Source organism: Beta vulgaris, chromosome 2 (assembly GCF_026745355.1).
Source record: "Beta vulgaris subsp. vulgaris cultivar EL10 chromosome 2, EL10.2, whole genome shotgun sequence".
In the NCBI taxonomy this organism is placed as follows: Eukaryota; Viridiplantae; Streptophyta; class Magnoliopsida; order Caryophyllales; family Amaranthaceae; genus Beta; species Beta vulgaris.
In genome coordinates, this window is record NC_079203.1 from 36,088,900 (window position 1) to 36,105,183 (window position 16,284).

The window sequence follows — 16,284 nt, forward strand, 5'->3', positions numbered from 1 at the left end:
ACCTTTTTCAATTACTAGCTACATCTACAGTTGCATGCACATGTACATATCTTGTACGTTTGGTCATACACAGTGAACATTAACGCAACTGTAATGTATACAGAACAAGGTCAGCTCTATAAAGTAACTTGAATATCCAGTCATAACAACATTGTACATTCAGGTTTAGTAATTGAATAATCTTGCTAGAACATTTGTACATTGAGTCATATCCAGTGAACATTCAATCAAACAATAATGTATATATTTTGAGTTATAACCAGTGAACAATATCAGCTTCATAAAATACCTTGAACATTCAGTCATAACAACATTGTACATTCAAGCATAGAAATTGAACAATCTTGCTATAACATTGTACATTGAGTCATAACCAGTGAATATTCAATAAAACAATATTGTACATTGAATCATTCCAGTGAACATATTGAATTTCATCACTTTGAAATGTGGCACCTGGAGCACTATGAGACTATAATTGTACATATTGAATTTCATCAGTGAACAAACAACAACACACCAGTGTACAAAGATTGCAAATTACTCACTTGACATAAGCTTCAGGAATTGGGTTATTTTCAGGTGGGGGGCTGTCATTGTACATTTTGAGTTTGTTAATGAACAACCACAAAACCAATAATGTACAAAGAAACATAATAGAATAAAAGTATTCATTTGGCATCCTAATTGCATTTAATGTTTCACTCTTTACTTGTGGGACTGTTAGTGTCATTGTACATATATTGAATTTTAATGAATAACCTTAGTCTATCATTTGTACCTTTGCCCTAGTAATGTACAATCAATTTCACTTAATATACAACAATGTAAATAATAAGAAGTAACCACAGTTTGTTTGCATGTTCATAAAAATAACAACATAGTTCATATGTTCAATGGAAGTCCATTATTGTACAACAGAAAGATTAACAATGTAAGTCAATTGTTTAAATCAAATTCCATCATGCAGCCCCATAAAATCGTCAATAACACACAATGAACAATAATAGACATCCAAAGTACAATCCTAGTGATTTAGTGAACAATGTCATAACACACAATGAACTATACAGACATTCAAAGTAGAGGTTCAAATATTTATTCAGATTTTTCCCCTTTGCTCTCAAAAGGATGGTCCATGGTATTTCTTCACTTTGTATTCTTGGAACCCCAAAAAAACGAAATTTAGTAACTAGAGGACGAAATTTAAAAAACAAAATCATTAGACATGAAAGGAGGAGAAAATTACTCAATTGTTGGGATATTGAACGAAATTTGGGATATTGAATGAAATATTTGCAAAATTTATGACTAATTTTTGGGATGGTGGAAGATAATTATAGTGGTTTGGAAATATGAAGGTTATGGAGTTTTTGAATTTTAGGAAAGTGAAATGATGGATGTTGAGTGTTGGAAAGTGAGAAGTAAGGGAATGTACATCATTGGCTGTCAAATCAATTACTTTTTGCATGTTCATTGGTGCATTTTATTCTTCTTGCCTTGCGTTTTGGAGTTGATCCTACACCAGATACCAACATCTACTTATTGGGTAATGAGTGGTAATGAAAATTGCTTCCCTTTGAAGACAAAAACACAAGTTTATGGGTAAGATTGGTTGCCCATAAAAAAAATGTCTCCCCGTGGAGATTTTAAGGGTGCTACCCTAATAAAATTACATTTAAAATTCATTCCCATTACCGCAATTTATTAACGACTACCAAACGGGCCATGAAGGTTATAAGAAAGTAAAATCACCCTTGTTTCTCTTTAATGTCTGGATTTTAATTTTCTTTCCGCTTTTTAGTTTCTTGTGTTCAAATTTCCCAAATTCTTTAAGGATTTTGCTAAATGACGTCCTAGAATTTCCTATGAACGCCATAAATATAGTATTTTTATACCATATTTATATACTTGCATTTCTTTTCTCTCTCTCCTCCCCTTGACTCACTTCCCTAACCCTCCCCCCCCCCCTCCTCCAACAATTTCAAAAGCTCACTTCCCGCTACACCACCACCTTCTTCTTCTCCAAATTCTCTTATATAAGAATGGGGAAGTGAGTTGTTTGGAGGGAAAAACAAAAGAAAAAATTGATGTAGGTCCCACCACTAACGGAGTTTGGGCAGAATCCGTTAAATCATGGAAGTTTATAAAGGTTTTGGAAAGTTTAGGTGGAAATTTAGAGGGAAAGAACATAAAGGTGGGAGTTTCTAAATAAGTACTTAAGTGATTTTGTGCAAATTTTCCTAATATATATCACCCATAATAACAAATTTGAAATATTTAAATCGTTTTCTTGTATTTCTTTGCAATAACAATACCCCTAAGAATCACCTTAGAGCATTGTTAACAATCACAAGTTCCGTTTGGTATTGGTATTACAACGCATCCTTCATTCTTTTTCAATTGCAAAAGTTTGACTATCACACTTCCTAATGCAACATTTGCTCATTATAGCATCTTTAATAACCATGCACAAACAAACCTCCGAATTCACCACTTATGCTTTCTTTCATCCAAGGCCACACCACGCACAAACCCAAAGTGTCATTCTACTCTTCTTTAGTTGTCTAAGGAAAACCACCGTCATCCCCTCTCCACCATTAGACATGCAACACTGAGTCACTGATCGATATGTGCCTCATGAGGGCTCTAGAGCTCAATTGGATCAAGGTTCATCTGCAGCTTTCAGAGGCAACTGAGAGAAAACGTGAAGACCATAAGTAGATCGATGGCATTGAGAATAAAGATGGGCCGTGCTCGCTACAGCAAACAGGCTGCCAAAAAAAACAAAGCCATCACATTTTTCGGAGAACATACTCCCATATTACGATTTTACTCCGGTAACTATTTCCAGAAAGAGATGAACCCCAACCCTAAGGACCCCGCCACGCCACCACTGAGATACCACGAAGGAGGTAATTCGTAGCACGAACTCAAAGTGAAACAGATTCACAAGCCCGACCAAATCCAAACCAAAAATGCCAAAGCTTGGGCAAATTTATGGGCCCAGGTTCAAGCCATTGCCCAAATTTTTTGTTGGGGTAACCTAGATTCATTCGATCAAATTTTGATCACCCGAACTTTACCAAAAAAAAAAAGGTTTTTATTTTGGAACGAAAAAACAACCTTTGCACTCAAAAATATGAACCAGCCAAACAAGCGGGCAAATTTTTTGGGAGGCTTCCTAGCGGCCATTTGGTCACATCTAATTTGAGCTAAAATCAGTGTTACAGTTCCTAGTAAGAGGGGCTAGCAAGTTAGCAACAAACCACTCTCTTGTCAAGAATCACATCAACATAATTTGGAGAAAGAATTCTTCTACTACTGATCATGAATTGCTTGAAATAGTGTGATTGTACACAACCTCAACAGTAATACAAGATAGGAGAAACAAATAAGATATGCAGAAAAAAGTTCAAGAACATATTGGAAACAATCTACTAACATTAAACAAGGAACGGCAATACTTGACAAAGTTTAGTTCGATAATAGGTAAAAGCAACTTGACATCATGAAAACAACCTCAAAGGGTATCTGACATCAAAATACTAAACCGACACGTCCAACATAGGACCAAGCAGAGCACTGCAGACCAAAATCATGCCACCGTCGATCCAGCACCCAATTCTGAGAATAAGTGCCAGAAGACGCTGAAGACAAGAGTTTACGACATAGAAAACAAAAGTTCAAATAAAACACACAAAAACTACTAATAAAAAACAAGTCTGTATAATACTTGTAATGGAAACCAATATCAGCAACAATCGGAGCCAAAACCATTCACTTCTTCTTGAGGGCTGCCTTGGTAACCTTGGCACCGGTTGGGTCCTTCTTCTCAACATTCTTGATGACACCAACAGCAACAGTCTGCCTCATGTCTCTGACGGCAAAACGACCAAGGGGTGGGTACTCTGAGAAAGTTTCCACCACCATAGGTTTGGTGGGAATCATCTTAACCATACCAGCATCACCATTCTTCAAGAACTTGGGCTCCTTCTCAATCTCCTTACCTGAACGCCTGTCAATCTTGGTCACAAGCTCAGCAAACTTAACAGCAATGTGGGAGGTGTGGCAATCAAGCACTGGGGCATAACCATTTCCGATCTGTCCAGGGTGGTTCATGATGATGACCTGAGCAATGAAGTTAGCTGCTTCCTTGGCGGGGTCATTCTTTGAGTCAGAAGCCACAAAACCACGCTTGAGATCCTTGACAGCAACATTCTTGACGTTGAAGCCAACATTGTCACCAGGCAGAGCCTCTGGAAGAGACTCGTGGTGCATCTCCACTGACTTAACTTCAGTGGTCAGTCCAGTAGGACCAAAAGTAACAAGCATACCAGGCTTCAAAACACCAGTCTCAACACGTCCAACGGGCACCGTTCCAATACCTCCAATCTTGTACACATCCTGGAGTGGGAGACGGAGGGGCTTGTCTGAGGGTCTCTTTGGTTCATTGATCAAGTCAAGGGCCTCAAGAAGGGTTGGTCCCTTGTACCAGTCGAGGTTGGTGGACCTCTCAATCATGTTGTCACCCTCGAACCCAGAAATGGGAACGAATGGGATTTTGTCTGGGTTGTAACCAACCTTCTTGAGGTATGAAGAGACTTCCTTCACGATTTCCTCGTACCTAGCCTTGGAGTACTTGGGGGTGGTGGCATCCATCTATTCAACATAACACCACAAGAATTAGAACAATCCAATATAAAGGAAAACTCAAAATAACACAAGAAGGAATCACAGAAGATGATGACGATTAAAGGAAAGACAGTGGTAATTATACCTTGTTACAGCAGCAAATCATTTGCTTGACACCAAGGGTGAAGGCAAGAAGTGCGTGCTCACGGGTTTGACCATCCTTGGAGATACCAGCCTCAAAACCTCCAGTGGTGGAGTCAATAATGAGGATAGCACAATCAGCCTGGGAGGTACCAGTAATCATATTCTTGATAAAGTCACGATGTCCGGGGGCATCAATGACTGTGCAGTAGTACTTGTTGGTCTCAAACTTCCACAAGGCAATATCAATGGTAATACCACGCTCACGCTCTGCCTTAAGTTTGTCAAGCACCCAGGCATACTTGAAGGACCTCTTGTTCATCTCAGCAGCTTCCTTCTCAAATCTCTCGATCACACGCTTGTCAATACCACCAAGCTTGTAAATCAAGTGACCAGTGGTGGTCGACTTTCCAGAATCGACGTGGCCAATGACCACCAAACTGATATGAATCTTTTCCTTACCCATGTTGGTATCTTATGAGAAACTGTAAACAGACAGTATAGTTTAGTACAAAAACACATTGCACATAATTATCCTACTCAGTTGTATCCAAGAACAAAAACTACCTATAGCATATCCTCAACGATGTTCCAAGGATTAGACAAAGAACATACATCATAAATGGGAATCTATTAAAAGATCATGATTTATAGATTATGTACATGAGAAGATTTGCCATCAAAATACTCAGAATGAAATATGGGATCAAAACTACTAAAAATTTTAAAAATCATAGCAAAAAGTGAAAAGAAAACAGCATATGCCAGGAACCAGAATTGAACTGGTGACTCAAGGACTGCTAGTCCTCTGCTCTGCCAACTGAGCTATCCTGACCATTTCCATTTTAGGTGCCTTAAACACAAGTCACTTTGAAGGACTAGTGTATTAGGACATTAAGCAAAACTAATCAAATCGAAAGAATCGATTATCACTTAGTCTTGCAATCATAATGTCTAATTTAAGGTCAAATTGTGATACATAATCACAAGGACACATCTCGTGTAAATAACACACATACACATACAATAAATTTAGATGAAAAATTCACCGAAAGCTCGTCTATGTAAAAGAAATTCTCTTTCAGATGTTGCTATCACTATCTACCAGAAGATAACGTTTAGTTCTAGTTATCAGGTTAAATAATAACAGATCTTCATAAAACAAAGTTTAATAATCACATATCACATCATCCAACAAGTTAATCATCGAATTCCACGTCGATCTAAAATTTCTCTTTTTAACATGAGATAAAGTTGACGAACAAAGTAAAATCAAAGAAACAAAAAAACGTAAATTAAAAACTCATAAAAACTGCAGAAAATGCAAATCATACAACAAAAGATGCTCCATATATCAGATTAAATGAGTTAATCAGAATTTAATCAAATCAGAAATTCATCTCTATACAGCAAAAACAGCAAAATCGATGCAACTTGAAATATGAATGAATCGAATACTGAAAATCAGTAAAATATTCCACATAAAAACATACTTAATCAGATCAAATGAGCAAACAACAGATCAAAGACGATAGTTCGAAATTCAAAGAATAAACACCATTAACTCAGAAATGAGTTGAATATATGACAAAACATGAAGGAGATTTGATGAAAGAAAAACATTTTACAGCATTAGAAATGATAGAGAGGGAGGAGAGAGAGGACCTTCAAAGTAGAGAAAAAACCCTAGCCGCAGTGAGGAGAGGAGAGAGAGAAATGAGGAAATGTAGGGAAGTATAGGGTTAGCAAGGGGAGAATGACACTACTTATACTACAAAGAGAGGGTGGCGACTGAAATGAAATGAGCACACAATTAGGTTATGTACCGTAGAATATGGACCATCCCATAAACTTCCGGGTCGGTATGGGTTACTGCATACAAGGGGGGAGGACTTGCACGACCTACGGAATACGGCCCATGGGAAGCATTAGCATACGACTGCGTTTGTTTTCCACCTTATTTTTCTCAACTTACTTTTTCTTATTTGAATTTATTTGAACTTAATTAAATTTGTTTTTGAACTTAATTAAATTTGTTTTTGAAAAAAATAACTGAATTTATTGTACTTTATTTGAACTTGTAAAAAATTACTGTCACTGTTAGAGTTGTTCAAAGAAATCATATCTGATTTGTGATCTTGTCTATTCGATTCGAAAAGTCGGATGTCCGAACTGAATTTTTTAAGTTTTTTATTTTTCGAATCTGATATCCAAAAAATTAAAATATCAGGTATATATTATAAGCTTTTTATTACAGGTATTTGAAATATCCGGGAGTTTATTGAAATACTAAATTTTCTTTTTTTTCAAAGAACTTTGAACTTTAAATTAATCTTAACCTAACTCCCCATTTTGACACCTCCCCACTTGCCTAGCCCCCCCCCCCCACCCCGCTACCCACTCTCTACTTCACAGTATCACCGCCCCATGTAGCCCTCTTAACAGCGACAACAACAATCCCACAAAGCACCAACCCTATTCATAATTGATGTGCTTCACCATCCTTCCTTTACTCTGCCCTCTTCGCCTCGTAGGCCACTACGTAGCCCATTGGTGACTTTAAAATAACTTTTCTCTTCCTCAAGTTGCAACGTCAATCTATACAAATATATTAAAAGGCGTGCGTAACAACGTCGATGCGCCACGTGGCACCCTCCTCCTACCACCAGAATTTTGCCACTCTGTTAACCAACAAAGTCAAGTGGTCATTATTTAAAAAATAAATATGCTGAAGCCTGGGCTCGAACCCCTGACCTTATGTAAGGGTTTTCAAAGAATCACCATCTAATCTAACGTCTCTTAGTGATCCATGTTTCCACAAAATTACAAATATGTGTTGTAATTAGTTAATGTTATTAAACATATCCCTTGCATCCTTAAAAATAAAAAAAAATTACATGTTCATTAAAATTAATTATGTATGCATGATACTATTTGAAGAGCAGTGTTGACCACTACAATACTACCCTTATATTTATCGTAATACTAGCTATAAATAAAATTTGATCATAAGTCTGTATTAAATATGGGCTTAGGCCGCATCCACGTCTAATATATTGAGAAAGTGTTCCTTAGAATGTATATGTGCCATGTGTCGCTCCCTTAATAAGTAACATTCTATCCACGTCTTTCTCATATAGTAAAAAAAAAAAGCATACGTGAACATTCGATCCCACAGCCTCAAGTATGAAAGAAAGAGATATAACCATCACTCCACTATACTATTATTGTTTATTTAATCAAAATTAATTATGATGTATGAAAAGAGAACTTTCGAAATCCATATAATAAATGACATAACTTTTTAAATGAGTATGAGATGACTTATTTAACTACAACCAAATTATAGCACAGAAAAACCCCGAGGTATCGCTCGGACCTAAACACTAGTTAGAAATTAATTATTGTGTTTCACCCCATCTCCTCTCTCTTCCTCATCTTCAGTTTCTCTTTTTTTTTTAAAGTTGTTTATGGGTCAATTTATTGCTAGATCTGATGTGATAGATTCACGACTTACTTTGTTAGTTACATCTACAAGTTCTTATTTGTGCATGTTTGTTGTTTCATCTTTCAACTATAGCACCAGTACTTTGGCCTAGGCGATACCACGGGTTAGTTACAATTATCAACTTTATTATTATTCATAGGTTTCATAATTGATTCAAGTATCTTTTTGCTATATTTTATCTAGTGCGAAATTGAAAAATGGGTGTTACGGTATGATAAGTTGTTTTAAAAAACACATCTAAGGAATCGGGGATAACAATTTCAATGAAATTTGGGTTGGAAAAATTTATTACTTAGTAAAAGGGTTAAATATCAAAAAGCTTGTCTACATGTTTTTATAATTACATACAATTAATAAACTTTATTATGTTTACTTTCAAACATTAAGCATTTAAATTGTAACAGATTAGTGGTTACACTCTCACATTTAATTTAAAAGATCATGTGTTTGAATCCTGGTAACTAAGGCTCCGTTTGGTTGAGCGTAAAACATTTTTAGTGTAAAATGATTTTCATGAAAAATAAATTACAATGTAAAACCCAATTCCAAATTATGTTTTCCAGTTGTTTTGTTTCATGTAAGAAAAATATTGAAATGAAAGGAAAATGAAACGAAAAGTAAGGAGGTAGTGAGATGAGTGTACAAGAGAGATAAAGAAACGGAAGGAAAATATTTTTGCCTTCATTTTGAAAGAAAAATGATTTTACATTATTGGGAGAACAATTTTACTCCAATAAAAATTGATTTTACACTCTTTAGTCCTTTAGAAACCAAACAATGTAAAATTGAATATATAAATGAAAACAGTTTTTAATGAAAATCGTTTACGTCCTACCAAATGGAGCCTAAACGTTGTTAATATTTTTTATTGAGATTATAAACATGTGTATTATAAGCTTGAGAAGAGTGTCACGTGACACCGTTACTTTGGTTGTAACACCTTTTAATATATTTGTATAGATTTTACTATCCTCCTTTTTTGCTTTAGTTTGTACTTAATTTTTTGGTTTTAATATTAAGCTTTGCGCAGTCTATGGTTATTGATTGGTTGTTGTTTTCGGTGGATTTTGAATCAACTTGATTTAATGAGCACAAAATAAATCTATACAAATATATTAAAAGGCGTGCGTAACAACGTCGATGCGCCACGTGGCACCCTCCTCCTACCACCAGAATTTTGCCACTCTGTTAACCAACAAAGTCAAGTGGTCATTATTTAAAAAATAAATATGCTGAAGCCTGGGCTCGAACCCCTGACCTTATGTAAGGGTTTTCAAAGAATCACCATCTAATCTAACGTCTCTTAGTGATCCATGTTTCCACAAAATTACAAATATGTGTTGTAATTAGTTAATGTTATTAAACATATCCCTTGCATCCTTAAAAATAAAAAAAAATTACATGTTCATTAAAATTAATTATGTATGCATGATACTATTTGAAGAGCAGTGTTGACCACTACAATACTACCCTTATATTTATCGTAATACTAGCTATAAATAAAATTTGATCATAAGTCTGTATTAAATATGGGCTTAGGCCGCATCCACGTCTAATATATTGAGAAAGTGTTCCTTAGAATGTATATGTGCCATGTGTCGCTCCCTTAATAAGTAACATTCTATCCACGTCTTTCTCATATAGTAAAAAAAAAAGCATACGTGAACATTCGATCCCACAGCCTCAAGTATGAAAGAAAGAGATATAACCATCACTCCACTATACTATTATTGTTTATTTAATCAAAATTAATTATGATGTATGAAAAGAGAACTTTCGAAATCCATATAATGAATGACATAACTTTTTAAATGAGTATGAGATGACTTATTTAACTACAACCAAATTATAGCACAGAAAAACCCCGAGGTATCGCTCGGACCTAAACACTAGTTAGAAATTAATTATTGTGTTTCACCCCATCTCCTCTCTCTTCCTCATCTTCAGTTTCTCTTTTTTTTTAAAGTTGTTTATGGGTCAATTTATTGCTAGATCTGATGTGATAGATTCACGACTTACTTTGTTAGTTACATCTACAAGTTCTTATTTGTGCATGTTTGTTGTTTCATCTTTCAACTATAGCACCAGTACTTTGGCCTAGGCGATACCACGGGTTAGTTACAATTATCAACTTTATTATTATTCATAGGTTTCATAATTGATTCAAGTATCTTTTTGCTATATTTTATCTAGTGCGAAATTGAAAAATGGGTGTTACGGTATGATAAGTTGTTTTAAAAAACACATCTAAGGAATCGGGGATAACAATTTCAATGAAATTTGGGTTGGAAAAATTTATTACTTAGTAAAAGGGTTAAATATCAAAAAGCTTGTCTACATGTTTTTATAATTACATACAATTAATAAACTTTATTATGTTTACTTTCAAACATTAAGCATTTAAATTGTAACAGATTAGTGGTTACACTCTCACATTTAATTTAAAAGATCATGTGTTTGAATCCTGGTAACTAAGGCTCCGTTTGGTTGAGCGTAAAACATTTTTAGTGTAAAATGATTTTCATGAAAAATAAATTACAATGTAAAACCCAATTCCAAATTATGTTTTCCAGTTGTTTTGTTTCATGTAAGAAAAATATTGAAATGAAAGGAAAATGAAACGAAAAGTAAGGAGGTAGTGAGATGAGTGTACAAGAGAGATAAAGAAACGGAAGGAAAATATTTTTGCCTTCATTTTGAAAGAAAAATGACTTTACATTATTGGGAGAACAATTTTACTCCAATAAAAATTGATTTTACACTCTTTAGTCCTTTAGAAACCAAACAATGTAAAATTGAATATATAAATGAAAACAGTTTTTAATGAAAATCGTTTACGTCCTACCAAATGGAGCCTAAACGTTGTTAATATTTTTTATTGAGATTATAAACATGTGTATTATAAGCTTGAGAAGAGTGTCACGTGACACCGTTACTTTGGTTGTAACACCTTTTAATATATTTGTATAGATTTTACTATCCTCCTTTTTTGCTTTAGTTTGTACTTAATTTTTTGGTTTTAATATTAAGCTTTGCGCAGTCTATGGTTATTGATTGGTTGTTGTTTTCGGTGGATTTTGAATCAACTTGATTTAATGAGCACAAAAATAAATCTATACAAATATATTAAAAGGCGTGCGTAACAACGTCGATGCGCCACGTGGCACCCTCCTCCTACCACCAGAATTTTGCCACTCTGTTAACCAACAAAGTCAAGTGGTCATTATTTAAAAAATAAATATGCTGAAGCCTGGGCTCGAACCCCTGACCTTATGTAAGGGTTTTCAAAGAATCACCATCTAATCTAACGTCTCTTAGTGATCCATGTTTCCACAAAATTACAAATATGTGTTGTAATTAGTTAATGTTATTAAACATATCCCTTGCATCCTTAAAAATAAAAAAAAATTACATGTTCATTAAAATTAATTATGTATGCATGATACTATTTGAAGAGCAGTGTTGACCACTACAATACTACCCTTATATTTATCGTAATACTAGCTATAAATAAAATTTGATCATAAGTCTGTATTAAATATGGGCTTAGGCCGCATCCACGTCTAATATATTGAGAAAGTGTTCCTTAGAATGTATATGTGCCATGTGTCGCTCCCTTAATAAGTAACATTCTATCCACGTCTTTCTCATATAGTAAAAAAAAAAAGCATACGTGAACATTCGATCCCACAGCCTCAAGTATGAAAGAAAGAGATATAACCATCACTCCACTATACTATTATTGTTTATTTAATCAAAATTAATTATGATGTATGAAAAGAGAACTTTCGAAATCCATATAATGAATGACATAACTTTTTAAATGAGTATGAGATGACTTATTTAACTACAACCAAATTATAGCACAGAAAAACCCCGAGGTATCGCTCGGACCTAAACACTAGTTAGAAATTAATTATTGTGTTTCACCCCATCTCCTCTCTCTTCCTCATCTTCAGTTTCTCTTTTTTTTTTAAAGTTGTTTATGGGTCAATTTATTGCTAGATCTGATGTGATAGATTCACGACTTACTTTGTTAGTTACATCTACAAGTTCTTATTTGTGCATGTTTGTTGTTTCATCTTTCAACTATAGCACCAGTACTTTGGCCTAGGCGATACCACGGGTTAGTTACAATTATCAACTTTATTATTATTCATAGGTTTCATAATTGATTCAAGTATCTTTTTGCTATATTTTATCTAGTGCGAAATTGAAAAATGGGTGTTACGGTATGATAAGTTGTTTTAAAAAACACATCTAAGGAATCGGGGATAACAATTTCAATGAAATTTGGGTTGGAAAAATTTATTACTTAGTAAAAGGGTTAAATATCAAAAAGCTTGTCTACATGTTTTATAATTACATACAATTAATAAACTTTATTATGTTTACTTTCAAACATTAAGCATTTAAATTGTAACAGATTAGTGGTTACACTCTCACATTTAATTTAAAAGATCATGTGTTTGAATCCTGGTAACTAAGGCTCCGTTTGGTTGAGCGTAAAACATTTTTAGTGTAAAATGATTTTCATGAAAAATAAATTACAATGTAAAACCCAATTCCAAATTATGTTTTCCAGTTGTTTTGTTTCATGTAAGAAAAATATTGAAATGAAAGGAAAATGAAACGAAAAGTAAGGAGGTAGTGAGATGAGTGTACAAGAGAATAAAGAAACGGAAGGAAAATATTTTTGCCTTCATTTTGAAAGAAAAATGACTTTACATTATTGGGAGAACAATTTTACTCCAATAAAAATTGATTTTACACTCTTTAGTCCTTTAGAAACCAAACAATGTAAAATTGAATATATAAATGAAAACAGTTTTTAATGAAAATCGTTACGTCCTACCAAATGGAGCCTAAACGTTGTTAATATTTTTTATTGAGATTATAAACATGTGTATTATAAGCTTGAGAAGAGTGTCACGTGACACCGTTACTTTGGTTGTAACACCTTTTAATATATTTGTATAGATTTTACTATCCTCCTTTTTTGCTTTAGTTTGTACTTAATTTTTTGGTTTTAATATTAAGCTTTGCGCAGTCTATGGTTATTGATTGGTTGTTGTTTTCGGTGGATTTTGAATCAACTTGATTTAATGAGCACAAAAATAAATCTATACAAATATATTAAAAGGCGTGCGTAACAACGTCGATGCGCCACGTGGCACCCTCCTCCTACCACCAGAATTTTGCCACTCTGTTAACCAACAAAGTCAAGTGGTCATTATTTAAAAAATAAATATGCTGAAGCCTGGGCTCGAACCCCTGACCTTATGTAAGGGTTTTCAAAGAATCACCATCTAATCTAACGTCTCTTAGTGATCCATGTTTCCACAAAATTACAAATATGTGTTGTAATTAGTTAATGTTATTAAACATATCCCTTGCATCCTTAAAAATAAAAAAAAATTACATGTTCATTAAAATTAATTATGTATGCATGATACTATTTGAAGAGCAGTGTTGACCACTACAATACTACCCTTATATTTATCGTAATACTAGCTATAAATAAATTTGATCATAAGTCTGTATTAAATATGGGCTTAGGCCGCATCCACGTCTAATATATTGAGAAAGTGTTCCTTAGAATGTATATGTGCCATGTGTCGCTCCCTTAATAAGTAACATTCTATCCACGTCTTTCTCATATATAAAAAAAAAGCATACGTGAACATTCGATCCCACAGCCTCAAGTATGAAAGAAAGAGATATAACCATCACTCCACTATACTAATATTGTTTATTTAATCAAAATTAATTATGATGTATGAAAAGAGAACTTTCGAAATCCATATAATGAATGACATAACTTTTTAAATGAGTATGAGATGACTTATTTAACTACAACCAAATTATAGCACAGAAAAACCCCGAGGTATCGCTCGGACCTAAACACTAGTTAGAAATTAATTATTGTGTTTCACCCCATCTCCTCTCTCTTCCTCATCTTCAGTTTCTCTTTTTTTTTAAAGTTGTTTATGGGTCAATTTATTGCAAGATCTGATGTGATAGATTCACGACTTACTTTGTTAGTTACATCTACAAGTTCTTATTTGTGCATGTTTGTTGTTTCATCTTTCAACTATAGCACCAGTACTTTGGCCTAGGCGATACCACGGGTTAGTTACAATTATCAACTTTATTATTATTCATAGGTTTCATAATTGATTCAAGTATCTTTTTGCAATATTTTATCTAGTGCGAAATTGAAAAATGGGTGTTACGGTATGATAAGTTGTTTTAAAAAAACATCTAAGGAATCGGGGATAACAATTTCAATGAAATTTGGGTTGGAAAAATTTATTACTTAGTAAAAGGGTTAAATATCAAAAAGCTTGTCTACATGTTTTTATAATTACATACAATTAATAAACTTTATTATGTTTACTTTCAAACATTAAGCATTTAAATTGTAACAGATTAGTGGTTACACTCTCACATTTAATTTAAAAGATCATGTGTTTGAATCCTGATAACTAAGGCTCCGTTTGGTTGAGCGTAAAATATTTTTAGTGTAAAATGATTTTCATGAAAAATAAATTACAATGTAAAACCCAATTCCAAATTATGTTTTCCAGTTGTTTTGTTTCATGTAAGAAAAATATTGAAATGAAAGGAAAATGAAACGAAAAGTAAGGAGGTAGTGAGATGAGTGTACAAGAGAGATAAAGAAACGGAAGGAAAATATTTTTGCCTTCATTTTGAAAGAAAAAGATTTTACATTATTGGGAGAACAATTTTACTCCAATAAAAATTGATTTTACACTCTTTAGTCCTTTAGAAACCAAACAATGTAAAATTGAATATATAAATGAAAACAGTTTTTAATGAAAATCGTTTACGTCCTACCAAATGGAGCCTAAACGTTGTTAATATTTTTTATTGAGATTATAAACATGTGTATTATAAGCTTGAGAAGAGTGTCACGTGACACCGTTACTTTGGTTGTAACACCTTTTTAATTTTGTATAGATTTTACTATCCTCCTTTTTTGCTTTAGTTTGTACTTAATTTTTTGGTTTTAATATTAAGCTTTGCGCAGTCTATGATTATTGATTGGTTGTTGTTTTCGGTGGATTTTGAATCAACTTGATTTAATGAGCACAAAAATAAAATGAATCGGATAATTCGAATATCTTATTCTATATTCGAATAATTGAAATTTTGGATGTCATATTTTTTCAACATAAGATTTGGATCACCTTTTCCCCAATCCAAAATTTTGGATCTAATCGGGTTATCCAATATGAACAACTCTAGTCACTATAGTAGCACTTATTTGCAATTATATCAAACCTTATTTTTATTTATTAAGTCTTATTCGAACTTATCTAAACTAATCTATGTTATTTTTTCTTATGGGTATGTTCATTTCAAATTATTTTTATTTACCTATAACTTATTATGGGTATGTTATGTCTTAATGTGAGTGCGTCAAGCCTTATTCTTGCTTAACTGGAATTATTCAACCTTATTAATCCTAATCCGAACTTATCAATACTTGTTTTTTTATAAGAACTGAAAATAAAGTAAAGAAAATATTAGTTATTCTTAGAACATAAACTCTATCTCTATGGACTGAATAGTAACACCCCAATCATTCTCTCTTTTTAAAAATACCTTTTTCAATAGAAAATAAAGAATCATTAAAAGTACTATTGTCACGTGTAAAAATGTTTCGCCTTATTCAAGATTTTGCAATTGATAATAAATAAAGAGTTTTTTTTTGTTAGAAACAAACTTTTATAATTAATTTTTTGTGAAAAACAACTTTTTATTTATTTTTTTGGAAAGGGATATTCCATTTGGTACCATTGTACTTTTGGCTTTTCCATTTGGTACCACTATTTTTTAGATATTCTACATGGTACCACTATAATTTGAATTTATTCTCTATTGTAGCATTCAACTAAGTAAAGTGTTAATTTAAGTTAGAATAGGCTAGAGTTTTACTTCAATTTACATGTTTTAATTTACGTTAAGGTTTT

At 33.2% G+C, this 16,284-nt stretch overlaps 1 protein-coding gene and 1 non-coding gene across 2 annotated transcripts; both read right to left on the reverse strand.

Annotated features, from left to right (window-relative positions):
• Window positions 1-3,424: 3,424 nt before the first annotated feature.
• LOC104886834 (elongation factor 1-alpha) lies at window positions 3,425-6,586 on the reverse strand. Its single transcript, XM_010671359.4, has 3 exons — window positions 6,442-6,586; window positions 4,781-5,261; window positions 3,425-4,662 (listed from the first exon to the last, which is right to left on the reverse strand). Exons 2-3 carry the CDS (start codon window positions 5,240-5,242, stop codon window positions 3,781-3,783), a joined length of 1,344 nt encoding a protein of 447 aa, XP_010669661.1. The 5' UTR covers window positions 5,243-5,261; window positions 6,442-6,586; the 3' UTR covers window positions 3,425-3,780.
• Window positions 5,539-5,611, reverse strand: TRNAA-AGC (transfer RNA alanine (anticodon AGC)). The gene has a single exon. It is a non-coding gene; the product is annotated as a tRNA-Ala (tRNA).
• Window positions 6,587-16,284: the final 9,698 nt, after the last annotated feature.

Excerpts from the sequence above, each read along its gene's own strand:
- LOC104886834 (XM_010671359.4), bottom strand. The coding sequence starts at position 5,242 with ATGGGTAAGGAAAAGATTCATATCAGTTTGGTGGTCATTGGCCACGTC. Across the intron at positions 4,663-4,780 it reads TGATTTGCTGCTGTAACAAG|ATGGATGCCACCACCCCCAA; the intron begins GTATAATTACCA and ends TATGTTGAATAG.